The sequence below is a fragment of the Brachyistius frenatus genome, unplaced genomic scaffold, assembly GCF_029030835.1.
Source record: "Brachyistius frenatus isolate BFR_SWC_R1_liver_20210118 unplaced genomic scaffold, ASM2903083v1 Contig_103, whole genome shotgun sequence".
Taxonomy (NCBI): Eukaryota; Metazoa; Chordata; class Actinopteri; family Embiotocidae; genus Brachyistius; species Brachyistius frenatus.
The window spans coordinates 1,339,100-1,359,518 of NW_027210702.1; the positions used below are offsets into that span (position 1 = coordinate 1,339,100).

Sequence of the window (20,419 nt, forward strand, 5' to 3'; positions counted from 1 at the left end):
TCTCCGCTGGCTCATGTTCAGCCTCAGGTGTTCGGGTAGTGCACTTATTTCTGAGTGCCATGTTTGTCACCTGCCCAGCGGAAGCAAACTGGAACACTAACCACTCCAGAGCTCCAATAATGTGCTCCAAACATGGTTAATCATTCCCCGGGATTGGACACGGCCCCGGCAGGGCAGCTACGGTGGGAGTAGCAGCAACAGTGTAAAATACAGGCTCGGAAATGGATTCAGTCGCCCGATAAACATGCTTGTGCCGTGAGGCTGTCATCGCCTTGTCAGTGCAAAGGAGAGCGAAGAAACGACCGGGCCTGCTTCTCCCTCTGCTCTCCTTGTACTGAATGACAAGATGACAGTCCTCGGTTGATTGGATGACAGGGACACGCTGCGTCTTCCTGACAGCGCTCACCATATATACCCCTGATAAAGTCATCAAGACCTCTACTGTTTATCAATATTGCTTCTTCTTTTTTTTTACTGTGTTTATATGATGTGTGTACATTTTTTGACAAATATATCACCACATTTAAGCACAGAAACACGGTAGTATTCTTTTGTTTGATTATAATTTTTTTCGTACCTATGTGTATGATGTTTTTCCTCATTATAAAATATTCATTGAGGGGATTTATTTTCATGGTTCTGTTTGAAAAATGTTAGATATAATTGCTCTTCACTCTTGGTCTTGGATGCTGTTACATGCCTGCGTTCCTTCTTTTGGTTTGCATGTCCTTCAAACCGAACATCACCTTAAAATCACAGCACTTCTGATTTTGACGCGGCACAAATTGGCCTGACAAGATTTTTTTTTTTTTTTTTTATACACTTTATTATACACAAAGATGGAACAATTGCTGGAGCTCGAGCACTTTACATCAATTGAACAGTTTATTCAGAAGAGAGAAGTGCTTTTTTGTTTTGTTTTTTTTACAGACAGTACAGTTGTTTTTGATGTTGAAAGACATTTTTCTTGTCTTGCCATTGTTTGTATGGATTTAGCTGAGCATTTCTGAATCACACAATGGCATTACAGTTTCACATCGCTGTTTTCGGCTCCTTTGTGTTTATACTAAAGCTGGGTCAAAATGTTATTTGAAATCCCTGTGGGATTACCAACAGAAGTAGCATTTTCTGTGAGTGCTTACAGGCCACTCGCAAGGCCAATTTATTCCTTATGAAAATGTGAACCTCCAGCATTCACTTTTATGGAAATTTCTAGTAGAATAGAGTCAGGTTTTCGTGTTTCGTTTAGATTAATTTATAACCTCTCACGGTCTAACGTGTTGTTTCCTGTTTTGATCTCATGTCTGCAGTCCCTCCGGTGTTGTCGGTGTTCCAGCAGTCCTTCAATGCCACAGCTGACTACCAGGAATCAGTCACCTTTACTTGCATCACCTCTGGATCTCCTGACCCTGTGGTCACATGGCACAGGTACTGTCTGCATCCTCACTACATTAAACCCTGAAAAATGATGACCCAAATGACTCCATTCAAAAACCACAAAAATGAATCTGCTGCTGGTTTTAAAGCCCGGTTGCAGGGATTTCCTCCCCATTCAGCCACAAGAGCATTAGTGAGGTTCAACACTGATGTCAGACATAAGGCCTGGCTTTCATTGGCGTCCCAATTCATCCCATAAGTATTGATTGAGGTCAGGGCTCTGTGCAAACCAATTCCGCCACCCCAAACTAGGAAAACCATTATACCTGGCTTTGTACACAGAGGTATTGTCGCGTTAAAACAGGAAAGGGCATCACGCAAACCATTGCCACAAAGTTAGAAGTAGAGTCAAGATGAATTTGAACCAAGCCATTTGAAATCAGCCTAACCCAAAAGTCCAAATGCTTAAAACACAAGGACACAGTGTTGTTGTATGGTGTCATAAATCACTTCATTTAAGTTTACCTATGCGGATTTAACATATTTCTACATAATAAATCATGCATTTGCTCCTACTCACAATAGACCCAAAGGCGTTCATCTTTCTTGGTGCCCATGTGTTTAAAATGTATTACCTTGAGATCATGCAACAAGCCTCAATAATGTATAACCAGCTGTGATATTTTTTTCAGTTGCAGATCAAGTAGTTATTCTTTCACAGTTTCAATTTATAATCCGCCCTCGCACATGGCCCTCAGCAGCCACACAATAATATCACATGGCACATAGTAAGAGAGGGAAACTCTGCACCAGGAGAGCATTCGACACCCCGCTATCCTCTCTCCAGCTCGACGTCAAGTAATTAGCTTGCACCCACTCGGCAGGCAATCGTGACGAGCTCTTTGCATCTGAGCATCTATTCATAACACTTTACTGGCATTCCAGTGAAGTTCATACCTTTTTTCCAACAGCGCTCTTCTGATTTTTTCAGCTAATTTGTCTTCATGAGCTACAGCAGTGGAGTTTTTATATATATACAGTATGTGTGCTAAAGAGACTCAAATGTATGTGTATATATATATATATATATACAGTATGTGTGCTAAAGTAGACTGGAATCAGTAAATGTATGAATGATATATATATATATATATATATATATATATATATATATATATATACTGTATTGATTTTTACAGTGTGGATTATTACTGCACAGTCCAAATCCAGTTAAAGCAACTTTCTTGAAGTGATGCATCACAGTAAGCAACATTTTTTTTATAGTTGTGGTTTCCTGATAATCACATCAAGTCAGGTTGAACATACGACTGCATAACCAAGCAACGGTGATCGCTTTGGCAAAAAAAAAAAACATCAGACATCTGTTTTAACTGCGACCGGTTATCTTCCTCAGGCAGGTTTCTGTAAGTTATTTTTCATGCTGCGCAGAATTGAATTGAAATCAATGACTGCCTGGAAGTGACCAGAGAAAACACATTGTCCTTAAAATATCACTATTGTTGATTTTTTTTTCTTTTCTTCTATAGAGCAAAGCACATATCTGATTTTGTATAACTAAAGCTGACACGGTGACAAAGAACTGCAGCTTGTAAAATAAACAGAGCTCTGAATTGGACATACTGACACAGCAACAGAAAGTGTAAAATCTTTAACACCTACACTTTGCTTTTATTTTCAGCATTCTTGTATTGCCAATTAAAAAAAAGTTTGCTGTAGCTGATTATTAAAGTTTTTGAAAAGAACTGATTATTATCATTGACTTTATTAGAAAAATATACTAGCTTTAAATACAGTTAAATGATCGGTGAACAATCTTAAATTGTTGTAAAGTTTATTTAATTGCTATTTTCCTGCTTAATAATTATTTGATATGTCATTAGTGTGCGATTCATTTTTACTCAAGCAAAGTAATTGAGTCAACGCTACGCAGCAGGTTATTTTAGGCACACATGCCGTCGTTTGAAGTCGATCGTAGCAGAAAAAACGAGGAGCGTGCATCACTTTGCGAAGTACAAACAAAATTTGAAGACGTCTGCACAGCTGGATACAACCTCAACTTTGTAAGCCTCATTCATCTCTGCTCTCTTGCTTCCAGCCCCAACAACAGAAATTATATTTACTCCGGGGTGTCTCACCTTGTCTTTTCAGCAACAGAGCAAAACAGGAAAATGTGATTTTAATGATTTAACAGCATGCCTTATATTACGCAGAAAATTTCAGAGTGACGATGGGGGAGAGCTGATGTACTGATTCACACACTGAGACAATCCATGTGACAGCTTTGTTCCTAGACAACTACCTCGGTCTCTCTTTTTTAATCATGATAGGAAACTGACTTATGTTTGACGTGGTCATTTTAACTAAAGGCAATTGAAATGAAACACCTCCTTATTCTGCTTGATCATATTATCCACCTACTTCGAATGAAAGCTCCAGAAAGGTCCAAAAGTTTGACACTCGGATGTTTTAGGATAGTTAAAGGCACACAAAGCAATTGATTGTGACCAGATTTTCTCCTCTCGCAGTGTCAGCTTCCAAACTTCCATTTGAATCAGTTGTTTTTGCACAAAATGAAGGTGAACCAACAAGATTAATTGTCGCATCTTCTGTGGTAATTGGAGCTCACAGCTAACACTCCAGTAATATGCACAAGTTGGTTAGTCACAACAGCTTCCCATTACCGGCCTTCCTCACACGTTCTCTGAACTGAAGTATTTATTTCCCATGGCCTTTTGTTTTCACGACTGTACATGATTTAATTCATTAAAGGGTAATTAAAAGTGCAGCAAAGCCAGCTAGCTGCTTCACAGTCAGCCAGCATGATGGCAGTTCACAGCAAAGTTTGAACACTTACCTTTTAACTGGCTATAATCTCATTGGCAGAGCAGTTCACAGGTCACGCTGTGAGGGGAGATTGATGGTGTAACACAGTTAATAAGCTGTTAACGTCCTCCATTTTGGACTCAGAACAGTTCCTGTTCCTTCAAAGCATGGATAACTGGATACTGTGTTCAAAGATGGCACCTAATTTCTTTGTTATAGAGATGTTATTGGACCAAAGTCATCATACTCTGATTATAAAAATACAGATTTTTGCTTTGCTTTTTTAAAATTAAACCTTTTTGCTTACTTTCCACCCAATGCTCGTCGTGCGCTTGGGTTGTACCTCCCTTTGAATCTTAAAAGGAAAAATGTTGTTTGGTCCGGTGTGCATTGCGTAATGAAGCTGTAGTTACGCTGTTTGGGTGCCAACACAACAACAGCGCTTCACTAAAATTGCAGCACAACCCAACACTGTTCCTGAGGCCTTGCTTCAGTGGTATCTGTCCGTGTCAGGTGGCTTGCTTTTGGTCAGAGGCATGAAATTGTGTTTCAGAGTTCACCGACACACAAAAAAAATACAGTCACTTTACCCAGGTGGATGACTCCACTAAAATCAGTGAATTTGTTCTGTTTAAAATGCTGCTGTGACGGCCCCAAAAATAACTTATTCTGAGTTGTATTATTCGGATGTTTTAGCATTTTGCAAAGCCTCAACTTAAAAACAAAATCTCGGTGCCTCCACTTCCCTCTAATGCGCTTACTTTTTTCTTCTTTTTTTTTAAATTTTTTATGATACTGGCTTCATGAAATGTAAAGAACTTTTTAAAGGCAGACCGCTGCTTTGTACTTTAGAGACATCACTTCAGCTGTACAGAAGCTCGGCAATGTCCATTGACTGTCAAACATTTCAGTGTTTTCTCCTTCATTTCCCAGGTCAATAAGTCCTGTTTGTCACTCCGAGACGACAGAATTCAAATGAGTACATCACAACAAAGGATTCAGCTTATGCATAAACAACAAATCACAACCCAATTTAGTTTTTCTTTTCATTTCACCCCTGCAAGCGTGTTGCAGCCTCCCAGTTGCATTTCCTGTCAGTGAGGTTCCACCTCATTCTCTGTGCATTTTGGGTAATGGCCTACCTGTCAGCAGTCAGTCAGTATAATGACATTCAGTGCTGCAGCATGTCCTGCACTGTCCGTTCCAAAGATGATGCCTCTCTTCATTTCCTCTTTGGCTCACCACAGTTATTATTACTTGGCTTTGGTGTTTCCTCCGTCGACTTTCAATTATCCTCACTCTCACTTTTCCTACAATACAGTTGGGCTGGGACCAGGCGTCAAGACACAGTATTACTGCGTTTGCGTGTGTTTGTGTGTGAGTCATTTGAAATCCCTAAAATTATGTTGTTGTTAGTTTTTTTTCCCCCACTGAATATACAGGGAAACTATGAGACCATGTGGACCAGAAGTCTCTAAGTATATTTAGAGGCGTGCATTATTCTGAGCTGTGTTCTTTTTTTCTTTTGAATTCAATTGAAAGAGTAGCTTTTAAGGTTGATAAACAGGTTGCCAGTTACAGATTGAGGGCATTAACCATTTTGAATGAGCAGGTAAAAATAAAAATTGTGTTTTCATATGCATATTTTATTTTTCAGGGTTGAAATAGTGTTTTTTTGCACATTGATAAGATTTCTAATGATATTACTGCAAAAGCTGCAACAACTAAACATCAGATCAGCTATGCCCTGTTTTACACCCATGGGGCAAATTACCTGCTGTAGTTTTAAAATGAAAAGAAAATGTAAAAAATTACAATGGTTAAAATGGTAATGCACTGTTGCCATTTATTTCAGATGTGTAAAATGAAGATTAAAAACAAACAAACAGGAGTGCCAGTTGTGGCGTGTGCAACCTGAGGACCGAATTTAATTACATGTGATCTTTCTGCTGGAGATTTTGTTGAGACTGAACCAAAACAAGAAAATGCTGTGAAACAAACACAATATGTTAAAAGACATGGTGACCACTTGACATTGCACATTTATTCGACCCTTTGTTAAGAAAAGAAATGATTGGTGCAACTGTGAGAATATAAACATGTGCATGCGTGTTAACAGAAGAAATGTGTTTTAAAAAGTGACCCTTCCATGTATCTTTTGAGGAGTTGTATGTGTGTTTACCTGGTGTTGATGCTGTTTAATCCCATTGACATTCAGCAAACTGAGTTAATCTTATTTTTTAACCTGCATGCAGATGGCATTAACAGCACCCATGAGGTGGTCTAAATCTGTGTAAATATGGGAAAAAAGTCAAATTTCCCCCAAAACTAAGCAATCCCATGAACCTTATAGATTACACAGCTGGTGTAAGCTGAAAATAAACAAGGGGGGAGGCAGCAAACCTGCTTCACACCATTATGCTTCTGCTCTGAAGTTTAAATATAGACATGGATCAATTTAGCAGTTGCTTTTTTCTGACTAATTTCCCCTCAGAGTCAAACAAGAAAAGACATGAAGTCAGCACTGTATTCCACAGCACACAGGAGTCATTTGAACTGCAGTCCATAACAGAATGTAGACAAACAGCACAGGTGAGCTCTAACGGGACTCAAACACTCGGTGAGAATACAAAGGTAATATTTTCCCCCACGGCCGAGTTTGAGAAGTTGCAGCGTGTAAGGAATCTCGATGACATAAGACAAATGATTCATTGAACTGTCGTTATTTCAATTATCGTGCGATATGTCTATCCAAAACAAATCTCTTATCACGCTTGAAAGAGTTTCTATAAAAAAGTGCTGTCATAGTTTCACCTGTTTATGTGCTATAGATAGAAATAGCTTCAAAGCCCAGCTGTCTGCACGTAGCCTCTCTTTTAGTGGATCAGTCGACACCCAAAGTGCAGCGTTTAAGCATCTGTATCATGAAACGTTGCTGCTGTGGGAGTTTTGGGAAGGTCATCGTCAGGTGCGAGCTGGTTGCCATGTTTTCCTCTTCCTCGCTCATGTGCGGCCTCTGCTTTGAACTTGTGCAGGAAAGGGCAGCAGCTGGAGCCATCAGAGCAGTTCATTTTGAACAGGCTGGAAGGCGGGCGGAGCATGCTGACCATCCGCAACATCCGACAGGGCGACGGAGGGACCTACACCTGCAAGGCCACCAACAAGGCGGGATCTCAGGAGAGGGAGCTTTTCCTCAAAGTGTTTGGTAAGGATTTTGACAGTTATTGATCTGAGTCCATTAGAAACCTGTAGCAGAAAACACAAACAGCCCAGGATGATCAGTCATAGTGGTTGCATCGTATCTCTGCACTGAAGGAGGTACAGATTAGCCACAGCAGCTGAGATGGTTGACTTAAAGTTTTTTTTTTTTTTAAATGCTTGTATTCTTAGGGACTATTTCTTTAGTATAAACTTCCAAATTTCATTTACCTCCATTTTGCGGGAGTGGCAGCACAAAATATGTCAAAACCCAGACAAAATAAAACCCAAACTATCTGCATGAATAGATAAATGTAACCAATTTTCTTTCTTCTATTTAGCCAAACCTGACATCACATACAAAAGCTTCCTATCGCTACAAATGTTGTTGTTTTTTGTGTCATTTTTCTATTATCTGCTATTTTGTGCACTGCCACAGATTTAAAAAAAAAAAAATGCAATAGCATTGTCCATGACAGTGTTTTATGTTGATCTATAAAGCTTTATTGTAAGAACCTCCACAAATCCCATTTCATAAAAACTGTTTTTCAAAGGCATTGGTGCTCAGCCCACACCAACAGCAGCTGCATCAATCTGATATATTTCTCCTGAAAAGAAGTATTTCATTTATTGCTTTATATTTCAATTACTACATTCACAAAAACAATAAAAACCAAAAAAATACGGTTTATATTTTCACAATACTGCTGGTTATTTCCTCACAGATCACTCTGATAGTGTGGATTCCACTCATGAAAATGGATGGGGATTTTTGCTCTAGTCATCAACATCCTTTCGAGATGTGAAGCGCTTGTTCTTCAAAATGCACATTTAAATGAAGGTGTTGAAGGGGTGGGAGGAGTTCTGCGTTGGACTGTGCGGTGGGGAAACGCAGTTGTAAGTTAGTTTTATTACCCTTGACAGCGCAGGCGGGAGGAAAACCGGGCATTTAGGTTGTGTACAGGTGTGTACAGGTGTGTATGTGTTCCTCACTCATGTTGAGGCATTGTAACTCCCCTGTGAGTGCCAGTGCTTCATATTTACAATCAGGCAGGTTTGTTTCCTGTATTGTTTTTTGTTTTTGTTTTTTTTAAGTATCAGCGCTCTCACAGATCGAGTTTCCATAAAATACAGGAGTTAAACGAATGGGCTGAAGTGGCAGTTAATTGCGTGAAGCCTTTTCATACATTTTTACATCAGGGGGGGCCAGAGTCACCGCAGTGAGCCTCCTGGCTGCCGTGGGGAGCCGCTATAGCTGCCCTTGAGCTATAAATGCCAAAAGTCTGTCAGTCTTCGGGGATTATGTCAATTTGTCTTGCTTTTTGGGCTGCGGGCCATGTGTTGCTGTAGGAAAAAAAGTAAAAAATCCTCACTGTTAAGGAAAAGCTGCATTTCCCGGTTAGACGTGCTAGCAGCGGGGCTTGAGGGACGCTTGGCTGGTCGCTGCACCACTTTAGCTCAGACTGAACTATCACAACACTTAGTCAGTGGATTCCTATGAAATTTTGTGCAGACATTTATGAATTTAGTGATGCTCTAACTTTTCCTCTAGTGCCACCGGGGTAACACTTTCACATGAATTATCTCTACAATTGCCATGAACACACACTGTCCACCTCATTATGAATTGTAATGGCTTTAATGATCATCAGGTCCAAATTTAGTTTTGTCTCATACTGTTTTGTGACCTGCAAAAACTAATGACATTCCCAAGTTAAACATGACACCTGCTTACAATCAGGATGTTACATTGGCACTAAAAGCATCTTAGCAGGCTAATATAAGTAGTTAATGTGGGTCAAAGCATTGCAGGGCCTAATTTCAGCCTCAGAGCTGCCAGCGATTGCGACATCACATTTTATTTTGAGCTATTGCTGTTTGTTGGTGTATTTTTCATTGCCTCCACACCTAAATGTTGACAACAGTCAACAATACAGTTTGACAGCAGAATATTTTTCCGCTATCTGTCGCATCAACCGTAAATGTCAGGTTTTGGTAAAAGAGCAAGTGAGCCCCTTTTTAAACTCTACACTTTGCCAGCAATGATCAGCAGTCATACAGGGAGAAATTTATCTCAAAGGTAGAAGAGATGCACATCTATCTGCTGACAGAATCATTCCAGTCCTCTGCAGCCAGCTGCAGTTTGTATTCGTCGGTCATCTAAGAAGTACAGCATCCTCTTTAGTGGGTTTTCGTACTGTAATTTGAACCAGTTGGCGTAACACATCATGGCCTTGTTCTCTTTCTGTTGACTGAAAACAGATCGTAGAGTGCAATGTTCTCTGCTCTTTACAGAAAACATAAGCAGAACAAGATCAAGGCAGCAGGAACAATAAATGACATCACTTTTCTCCAGCAAAAAATGCCTGCAATAAAATGGAAATCACAGACTGATGATACTTAATATCATGACAGAACAGCGTCTGACGGTGGATATTTCTGTTAAACCCTTTAAACTTTGCAGAGATATAAGCGGTATCAGGTATGACAGGAGAATCTACACTGGCATTTGCTTTGTGGCTGTGCACACCTGAAATAACAAATACACTCATTATCATTATCAGATACAGTCAGCACCATATTTTGCCTTCTGATACCTGTCAGTGGGCGGGATAAGAGCTTTATGTAATACCAAATAGCATGAAAATACTGTTTAGCTGCATAAAGGGGCTTCTCAGAAAAGCAGCTCAGAAAACTCAGCCTCCTTGGTTTTTCACAAGCAAACAATGAGTCAAACTGCATATTCATGTCACTTTCTCACCTTTGCTGACACATTAATGGCTCTCTCACAGGTTGGGGTTAAGATTGAGCCTGTTTTTTTATACGCTTCGACTGTCAGAGCTGACACTGATACATAATTTACAAGTATAATTATTACAATACCTATAATTGATACAATAAAGTGTAATTATAGTTATTAACAAATAAAAGAGTAAAATGCCATGGGTTTTAATTACACTGGGTTAAAGAGAAACTTAAAAAAGTTCATTTAAAATGACAAATCCAACTGAAAAGAATCAGCTGCAGTCAGTAAAAATACCCCAAACCTAGAAGGTCAAATTCATTCTGGATTTGATTCCTTTAGCACACGAACGCCCCTCAGTTCCTTCCTGCTTGGAGTTGAAATGTTTTAGATAATGCGTTATTAATAATGTTCCCCGCAGAGTGGTTTTTGCACCATGCTTGATAAATGAGACATTTTCCATTTAATATTTGCATGATGAAGGGCATCTGGGGCAGAACAGCTGCAGATAAGGTGGTGATGAAGAACTGGTTCAGACCGGTCTCAGTACAGTAACACTTTTATCTGTGTGTGTGTTTGGGAGTGGCATCGTTTTGAATTTTTCTACATCCACATATTTCTGACACAAAAAGCTGTCGAGGTTTAATAATAAATAGGGTCGGTCCTCTAAACTGCTCCTCACATCTTCCCCTCTGCAGAAATCATCATCTACAAGTCATTTAGTCTCATTATGAAGCTTTACAGCAAGAAAAACATCTGTCAGTGGGTTGAAATCATTGTACTTGTTCTCTGTGCAGCTTCCTTTTGTCTTCACACAAAACAGAATGAAGCAGATTGCGAGAGTTTTGAAGTAAGATGATTTTTTGTAGAAACAAGTGAAACTATCTGCGCTGTCTGGCAAAAACAAGATTTTCTTACTCAGCTGCCGACAATATCACTCATTAGGGGGTTTGTGTTTGTTAGTGCTGGTGCTGGAATTTATTGTTAGGAGACAATTTTTGTGGTTTGATCTATTATTCCTGTCAAAGAGAATAACACTGGCTTATTCCTAAAACAATGTCTGATGTAAAAAGAGGAGAACAATTTGCATTCAAAAAAATTAGTAAAATCAAACCATCTCACAATAAACTCTAAATTTGATTTGAGATTGGGTTCAGTAGTTTAACTAGCATGGCTTGTTCTACAATGACTGAATGGGTTCTATTTTTAGATCCTTGCAGGTATAGTATAGTAATACTATATGTGTGTGTGTGTGTGTGTGTGTGTGTGTGTGTGTGTGTGTGTGTGTGTGTGTGTGTGTGTGTGTGTGTGTGTGTGTGTGTGTGTGTGTGTGTGTGTGTGTGTGTGTGTGTGTGCGCGTGCCTGAGTATGCTTGTGTGACCCCATGTTTTGACAAGCTCCCAAAATCCCTGGAGATGGCTCCCCCACCCCGAGCTTGAAGCCATGTGAAATTGCCAAACACTCCCACGATTCCCCCCGGGTGGTGTTAAAAGCCTTCAGTACATTAGTTACTATTTTCCATTCACTTTCCTTTTCCGTTTGGATTTTATGCCGTGCTACTTTGCAACCACCCTTTTAAGGACTTAAGTGTGGTTTTTGAGGAAAAAAAAATAAGTAATCCATGATTCATGTGACATGCTCTGTGCCCTTGACATGCATCAGGTTTCAGGGCTTGCTCAGAGCATCTTATCAGGTGGAGGCGCTTGGGGACCGGCCCCCAAAGGCACGCTTTCCAGCGCTTATCGCCGCGCTATAAGCAATCCACACTGTGCTAGAGAGGCATCCTTCCAGATAAAAATCTATATTTATTTAAAAGAAAACAGGTGGAACAGTGGTTTTGTTCTTTCTAACTTGAGCAAAATCTGTTTAGTGTTGTCATGTAGGCCACAGAATATGTGCAAAATAGGCCAGAGGCCATTCTTTCCCACTACATCTAGCCTGCAGAGTGTGAGGGCAGTTTATAAATGATGTTGGCCTATACTGTCCGCACCAAAGTCATGCATCAGTTCTGTGTTTAAACCCCATGGTATAGCCTTCATCTCCTCTCCCTTATGAGTTAGATCTTTGACAGTTTCTCTCCTGCTCCCCCTTTCACTTCCCCCTCCTCCCTCACACCCTTCCCCCCGACTTTCCAATTCATTCTTCTCCACTCACGTATCTAATGTTTTTCTCCTTTTCACTTCCTCCTCCCCCACCCCTCGTCCTCTGTGGCCTCCAGTCCAGCCCCATATCATCCAGCTGAAAAACGTGACAGCCGTAGAGGGCAGCGCCGCCATGATCTCCTGTGTGGCTGATGGCGAGCCTCTGCCCGACATCTCCTGGAGGAGAGCCAGCGACGGCCAGACCTTCGTGGACGGAGACAAGGTAGAAGCTGCCAGGAAGTCCATCTGGCTCTGTGTGTTGTGTGTGTGTGTGTGTGTGTGTGTGTCTGTGCGCATCATCGTACAGCGTGGGATAGACTTACAGTACAGTACTTACAGTACAGTACCCAAGTGTTGGGTACATAGGACACAACTTAGGAAGCATATATAGAGAATTCGCTGGCATACCAGAAGCATATATGGGTAAGAACAGACAAAACTTTGCAGACATGCATATACACGCATCTAAATGGCATTTCCTAGGATCATATTTGGATTTTTATTTGCGGTAGAAGAACTGACACTAGCAGCAGACACCAACTCCTGAGCATATGTAAAAAAAAACACAAAAAAACCATGATCTATTAAATTAGAAATAGCAAGGGAACCATTTACAGTGCATCTACATTTTTCCACTTTTAGCGAAGTAAAAAAATGTCCTCATGAGGAATGAGAGGGGGGTACAGATGATTTCCATTTTAGTAGGAATCTGACATCTAGCCAGTGAGGTAACAAACAAAGTCTGCTTTGTATTTAGGGATTTTCAGAGTTAGAGCCTGGGCCCCAAACAGTGCTGTGATTGCAGTTGGTCCAAATTAAATCTTAATACAATGCAAAATTTAATTAAAGGTTTCCAGCCAAACGGTGTGCAACGAAGGGCACGACTAAATCATATGTAAGTGTGTAAATGTGGTCTATCGCAAGTGGAATTGACCCTCCTCTTATTTAACTTTTATGTTACAAAGTGGAAGGAGTTTATTTGTATTGATATCTGTGTCCCCTGAATTATACTCCTCTTTATCCAGCAGTAAACAAACACAGTAATGAGGAGAAACTGTCTTGGAGCATCACCAGTGTTTGATTGTCTGACAGCAGCTGAATAAAACAATGTGTGCATTAATTTTGTCCTATAGAGATGTAACGTGCTGCTGCTGCTTTTTCAAGTATATTTTTTATTTTTTATTTTATTTTGTGTTTCTGAGAAATCACATTTTGCTGTCATTTTGAAACAGCAGATGGCTCAAAGTGCCACAATGCCCATGAGCCTTGGGCACCCTTGCTCGGGGAAAAAGCTAAGCGGGGGTTTGTATGAACACAGCTCATCATTACAGTCACTGCAGCAAAACTCTGCAGCCGCATTTACCAACAATTGACCAAGAAAATCAGAGAGAAATGTGTCTTCCATTTACAAAAATCTATATTTGTGTCAGTGTAGTTTGAAATATGTTTTTAAATACAACATTGCTGAAGTGACTCTCCAGTGAGAACCATGTATTTGCCAAATGTCAGTCCTAAATGGGACTTTGTAAAGCAGCCTGCTTTTATTCTGGATGTGATTGAGTTCCACTAATGAGTTTTAGAAAGGTTTTAATGAAGCAAAGGCGTCCCAACATCACCTCACCTCACAGAAGATGGTGACGTCACGGAGCTGTAGATGCAGCTCAAAAATCTGTGTTACAAAACATAATTCATTTTCACGGCGAACCTATAAATGTCACTATTTTTATCTATATAGAGAAAAATGGACAATTTGTGCTGGTGGACTACTAAAAGCAATAGCTGGCATTAACTTGTGTATGTCCTCATTAAATAAAAAAGCAGACGTAATCGTTGCCATCTGCCAATGAAATGTTACAATTATGGTCATTCAGTGCTGGCAGGGTCGGACGCTGATAATATTTACATTCAGCAGTGATTGATCCTCACCTTTTACTTTGACAACACTGTGTTTTTCTGCACTATAAGTGCTGTATGAAGCCTCAAAGCTGGCTGCCCTCAAACAATAACTTGATCCACCTTGCACCCGCACTTTGCTTAAATTATTATCTCAAGGGAAATCAGTACACACTTTTATTTTGATTCGCTCTCAGCACAAAGAAGCAGCAAGAACCTTGAAGTTTTCAGGGCAAACATTAATATGTTCAGTTTAGTCTTTGTTTAGTGTCTGACTCAACGGCATTTCATGTAATCCAACATAAGAAATTGAAAAGACACAAAGCCTCACTTTTTTTTATTTCTTTCTCAGCATCCATTATTCACTTAGTCCGTGATAACAGCCTCACAAATCAGAAGTTGAATGAGGTGCAGCTATTTTCTTGGGAAAGTAATTATTCTTGAACGACATGCCATCAATGTCAAAACCATATGCATTTCCATCACAGCTTCCCTGGCAAGAGGCTGAGGCTTTCACAGAGGCAATGGACAAAAAAACCCAAAGATGGCAGCCGTTCTTTTGCTCGGGAAAAAGGTCACCGCAGAGATAAATGAATGTGTGCACTGGCTCGAATCGCACGTGTTGATAAATCACAGCCGAAAATGAGAGTAAGTGCTTCTCTTCCCACAGCAAATGCAATTATGGAAATGCGTAGTGCAAACCAACACACCTAAACATACGCAAAGACAAACACAACTCGAGCAGCGCAAGGCGTGATGGATGGCGGTCGTCCTTTAGGTTTAAGGCAGGATGTTCCTCTCTCAATTTGCTCTCCAATCTGCATATCCAGCCTGCACATGTTGAGCTTCAAAAGGCTCAGCTTTACTCACTACATAATGTTGCCTCTGTACTTCTCATTCTTTGTCGACTAACACCGTGACCCTCGGTAAAAGTACATAATGGGATGCAGCTCCTGGAATTTAATTTTGAACCGAGGGAAGATTTGAGTATTGTTTCACTCCTCTGGTATTGTTTCACTGATGAGCTAAGGTCAGGACTCTGCTGCTCTGTTCATGCAAAACATCCAAGGCTGAAGAGTGTCATTGGAAAATATCATTTTGCTCAGATGACGGTTGCAAACGTGCCATTTATTGGATCTCAGCCTTTGTAGAACTTTTTTAACCTTTTCCTCAACAGAAGCCAAGCACAAGTGAATCGTGTTTGTGTTGATTTGAGCTCTTATCGAAACACATTTCACAATAAGACCGTGAAAAAAGCAGACTCGCACCCGTTGAGATTGTTGTTTTGCTTTTTGTTTGATACCCGGTCACTGCAAAATGCAAGCGAAAAGAGATAATGTTGCTTCCTGTGTGGAAAAAACCCCTGTTGGCCTCCATTTCCTTCACCCAGAAAGCCATTATTAAATGTCAATTTGTTGTTGTCATGAGGTGATACAATAATCATTAAAGTGGTGCAAATGGGAAGTCCCCGTGTTCAGCCCCAACTCCCAGAATAAGCAACACTTGGCAGAATTAGACTAGAATGTGTTTCCAGCCTCGCTGACATTTACAGCTGACATTTTTAATGTCTGAAAATTCTCCAACAATTGCAGTGAAATAACACAGGAACCGTCTCCAGAATCCCATTTGAGAGATTGAATTTGAGATTTAGCTTCATAGGTTCGGTTTAAACGGCTCGATTTTGATGCCTTATAGATCACATAGGGACAAGATTCCATGTATTTCTGCCCACCTTTTGCTTTACCTGCTGGTTCTTTCATCTCCCCTCCGTCTTCTCTCCTTCCTCTATTCCATCAACTTGCTCATTTATTTGCCTTTTATCTCTGCGCTTTCATGCCGGTTGCTGTTCACATGCCTACAGTACCTAGAGCAGACCTGCAGTTGCAGCAGGATGCATGTGCCTGTGTGTGTGTGTGTGTGTGTGTGTGTGTGTGTGTGTGTGTGTGTGTGTGTGTGTGTGTGTGTGTGTGTGTGTGTGTGTGTGTGTGTGTGTGTGTGTGTGTGTGTGTGTGTGTGTGTGTGTGTGTGTGTATGCACACAGGCGTGCCCGTTGCTGCTGTGTTCACGTCTGGCCGCTTGCCTTGTCGTCCGACTGAGCTGCATATCAAACAGGCTGTGCTTTCGGGGCTGAGTTTGTCTCTAGACACAGACCCTGTCAGTTGGCAGAGAGGGGGTTGGGGGGGGGGGGTGGGGGGGGAGGCGGAAGGGTTAGCGAGTAATTTCCTGACTCAGAAGCTCTCTCCTGGAAGATTTCCTCTCATTCTCCTCCTCCTGCTCCTGTCTCCTCCTCCCCCTCCCCCACCCCCCATCCTCAGCATTCCTATTCACCACACACTCTCCCAATCCCATTGACCTCAGCCGGCAAGGCAAACAAGCAAAGTCTGCGGTGGCAGCACAAAGACACCAGAACCGAGCCTTTAAACGCCGCTTCACCTCATTGGTTGATAGTATTGCGGCGATAAGAGAAAAGATAAGCCATTCTAAACAGGATAATGCTGAAAGCAGTCGACGAGTGACAACATAAAGAGAGTGTGATTCAGAAGAGGGGGCTTCACGGCCGAGGCTTATGAGGCTTAGACACATAATGAGTATTAGCAGAGGCGGGTAGGGTGACAGGAGGGCATTAGAAGGGGCTGCATGTGCATTGATTTACTGGGGAAATCTATGGAGGAGGTGTTCAGGGTGTGCACACAAATACACAGACTTAAAGATGCAAATATACAAGTAGATACAGACACATGCAAATGTGCAAACACGGTCTGCTGCAAGAAGTCAGCGTTTTCAAAACATTTCTCTTGAGGTCAGAAAGTAGAAAATATTTATCACAAAAATAGATGCTTTCCTTGTAGTTTATTATACAGTATGTGATATAGGTCAATAATGGTTGAATAAGTACTGTAGGTCGAGGACACATAAACATTTGCTATCCTGAAGAATTTCTCAGTTCTAACTTTCACTTATGATGCATATTGTATTTAAATCAGAGGCTGGTAATTACTGTAACTCCTGTGTGATAAAGTGGTTTTATTTAAAGCTGCACTGTGTGGCATTTCCTGATTACACAGTGTAAACATGCATGGACTGAATAAGAGAAGGGTAAGGCTTCACAGCAGGCTACTGGAAATGCAGTTTGATTGACACCAGAATCTCCCCAGAAATGTGTGATTTTTGCCAGAGATGCGACAAAAAAAACAAAAACAAAAACACAAACAAGAGTCCTTCTAATTAAAGCCGTAGCTACTAAAACCTCCCAAAGCATTATGGGATCCTTCTGTACTAAATAGGCTTACGGGGAGCCTGATTTGACTCTAGGCCACAGCTTCTTTTTTTTCTATTGCTTTATTAGGAACAAACTTAAAGCACTAATTTGAGTGCAATCCTATATTAACTCTTGGGCCTCTTTTCTACTTTTACTTATTATAAAAGCTCTTTCTTTAAGTGGACTTAATTGACTAATTAGCAGGCAACAGTGTGAGGAAAAGCAAACTTTTCTTTGCATGTGTGTAAACACATTTGTGTTACGCATACTCCCATTTTCAGGGAAAGCATCTTTTGTAACCGGACTCCATTTGTCCGATAATGTAAGTTGGTCCATCTCCGTATCACTTAGCAGTGATGGTGCCACGGTGATATCCTGTTGCTTTCTTTGATCGCTGTGTCTGTTTGCTCACAAAGGCTTTCAGGGTCCGGGACAGATTGCCACCATAATGTGCCATGTGCCTTTTCGTGGGTACTTCCATTAATAATATCCTGCAGTACTCTCCGCCTCTATGAATAACAAGAACTCAACGAAAACCGTGTTTCCTATTCATGGCGCTGCCTCTTCTGCAAATAAAGAATGTCAACCAACGTCTTCATGGCATATTTATAGGAAGTAGTAACAATGAAGCGGCCTGTGTTCATGTTTACCGTATGATTTAACGTCATTATTAGTCTGTATGTCATTTGAAATAACACAAATACTTCATGTCTAAGCATACAATGTTGAAAAAATGTCTAAAACAAGAGGCAGAAGGTGACATTGTTTGAAATGATATCACCTCTTGTACGCGACCTTCAAATCTTCTGCTGCAGACATGCAGGTCTCTGTTGCATCCACTGCGAGTCTGTGGTCAGTACCACTGAAAGGTATTTTCTTAGGGGTCACGGAGGTTATCAGGCGGTAACAGTCTGAAGGCTTCAGCCGTATCAGGTCTGCGACGAGGATGCTCCTCGGGTGTTTTTTCTCATTACGGGGGAATGTCGATTACTGGAATGATAGTCTCGTCTGCTGTAATTGACCCGTTGCTTCAAATTGATACCATCTGTCTTCATACAGATGTAATGACCTTGTAATAAATCGACAGTTTATTGCATTAACCCTGACTCTGTGTGACAAGTGACGTTTGCCCGCAGGGAGGTGGGGGTGGGGTCAAAATGGATCAAGGGGCTGTCACTCAGTCGCAAGAACAAAGTTAGACGAACAATTTTCCTTAAATTACTTGGAGCTGGCAGAAGCCCGTCTGATGCCTCAGGGTGATTTGTCCCTGTCATTTCTGCAGCTTTACATAATCGTGGATGTGTCTTTCTTCAAATCCAGTGTCACAAATAAGGAGTCAAGCACATTATTTTCTAAATAAGAAATTCCCTCCTGTTTCAGCACCCCATGTCTGTCTGGTTCTACATACATTCTGTATCACAAACAAAACCTCACAGCTAGAATTTCCCTACCTTTTCTGGCTGAGCAGAACAACTCGCATCTATTTGAAAGTCGGGTCCTAACTATTTTACAGAAATATAGGTCTATTTGTGCAGTAGAAGTTATGCCCAACAATAATAAGTTGCACATGGGTGTGTTTCTGTCTTCAGAGCCAAGACGGACGGTTCGAAGTTCGCGGCCGCCACGGCAAGTCTGTGCTGACCATCAGCGGAGTGAGGCTCGCCGACTTGGGTCGATTTGACTGCGAGGCGCAAAGCAGGATCGGAGGTCATCAAAAGAGCATGTTTCTGGACATTGAGTGTAAGTATGTTCATTATCTGATCACTCTCAGCGGTGTTTTCAACTATCCCTGTCAATTTCACCGCCCATGTTGTCCCGACTGAGCAGAGGTCTTATCAGGCAACTGGAGATGTTCAATCAGTAGGTTACGTAACATTTTCTGCGGGCAAAATGCAGAAGTGTTTTGTTTTCCACGCCCTGTTTACCTGATATAACCTCTTACAACCCTCCGCTTTCTGCATTTGTATCTGATGTTTTGCATCCTTAATGGGAAACACATTTTAAACAGCCTCGAAAGAAACATGCAAACTCCCTGCAGTGTTGTTTCGAGTTCAAGAGTTCAACTGCGCTTATTTCTAATAATTATTTTTATACTCTGACAATTTTTATTCTACAGAACATTATATTATTACGAGCAACCCACGCTCCCCAAAACCCCTGCACCCTCCACCACACACACACTGCCTCCAGAAGGGTTAATTAGTGAGAGGATACCATGCGTTGCCTTTCGTTTTCTCCCGCTGACAGCTCCCCTACTTGCCGACGAGCGCGCCCATTCTTCAGTGCTGGTTGTTTGGGGTTATTTGGGGCGGACTCTTCCTCTGCCTAATGAGCTCCGAAGCAAAGATCTCCATTTTGGCCTCAGAATGATTAGGTTCATTATGAGCGGAACTGCAGACTGAACGAGAACAATGGAAAGTGTGTTTATTGGTCGCAGTGATTCTACCTTGATGCTCAGAGGAACAACAGAGAGAGACCAGATAAACAAATATATTCAGAGAGGCAGCAGGGGGAAAACAACAATTGTATCTCTCTTGTCATGTAGAAAGCAATGTCTCCTCCTCGGGCTGAGGTGACTTTTGAGTTCATGGCCTCCCTTCAAAACTTGTTTTGCGTAGTTCTTGAAAAGTGGACATTTTGGAAAAACTTTGACGGCATCTTCGTGCAGAAAAAGACCCACATCTCACGTGCATGCCCCCGCTCCTTAAACATGACGTAAAGTCGCCGTCATTATACTGTAAACTTGTTTTTTTCTGGAGCTGCAGCTGACAACTTGCTCTGAGACTCGACTTCCACTTTGCAGAAAGACACAGGCTGTGAGTCTGACTGTGGCGGGGCTGAGCCAGCCGTTGCCACCAAACTAATGAACTCATTTACTAAGTCACTGCAGGCTGCAGGGGGATAACACGTCCTCGGCTGTGACAGAGAGCCAGGCATCAATCTCTTTAATGGAATCCTGCAAGC

General features: G+C 41.3%; 1 protein-coding gene across 3 annotated transcripts in view; it reads left to right on the forward strand.

The window, feature by feature from the left end:
- Nucleotides 1-20,419, forward strand: part of LOC138628660 (neural cell adhesion molecule 2-like) — a 230,787-nt gene that overhangs the window by 181,496 nt on the left and 28,872 nt on the right. For all 3 annotated transcript variants that reach the window (XM_069711823.1, XM_069711824.1, XM_069711825.1), the window contains exons 6-9: nucleotides 1,311-1,428; nucleotides 7,257-7,426; nucleotides 12,381-12,526; nucleotides 19,045-19,195. In XM_069711823.1, the coding sequence (XP_069567924.1) occupies nucleotides 1,311-1,428; nucleotides 7,257-7,426; nucleotides 12,381-12,526; nucleotides 19,045-19,195 (585 nt within the window). The remainder of the gene's footprint in view (nucleotides 1-1,310; nucleotides 1,429-7,256; nucleotides 7,427-12,380; nucleotides 12,527-19,044; nucleotides 19,196-20,419) is intronic.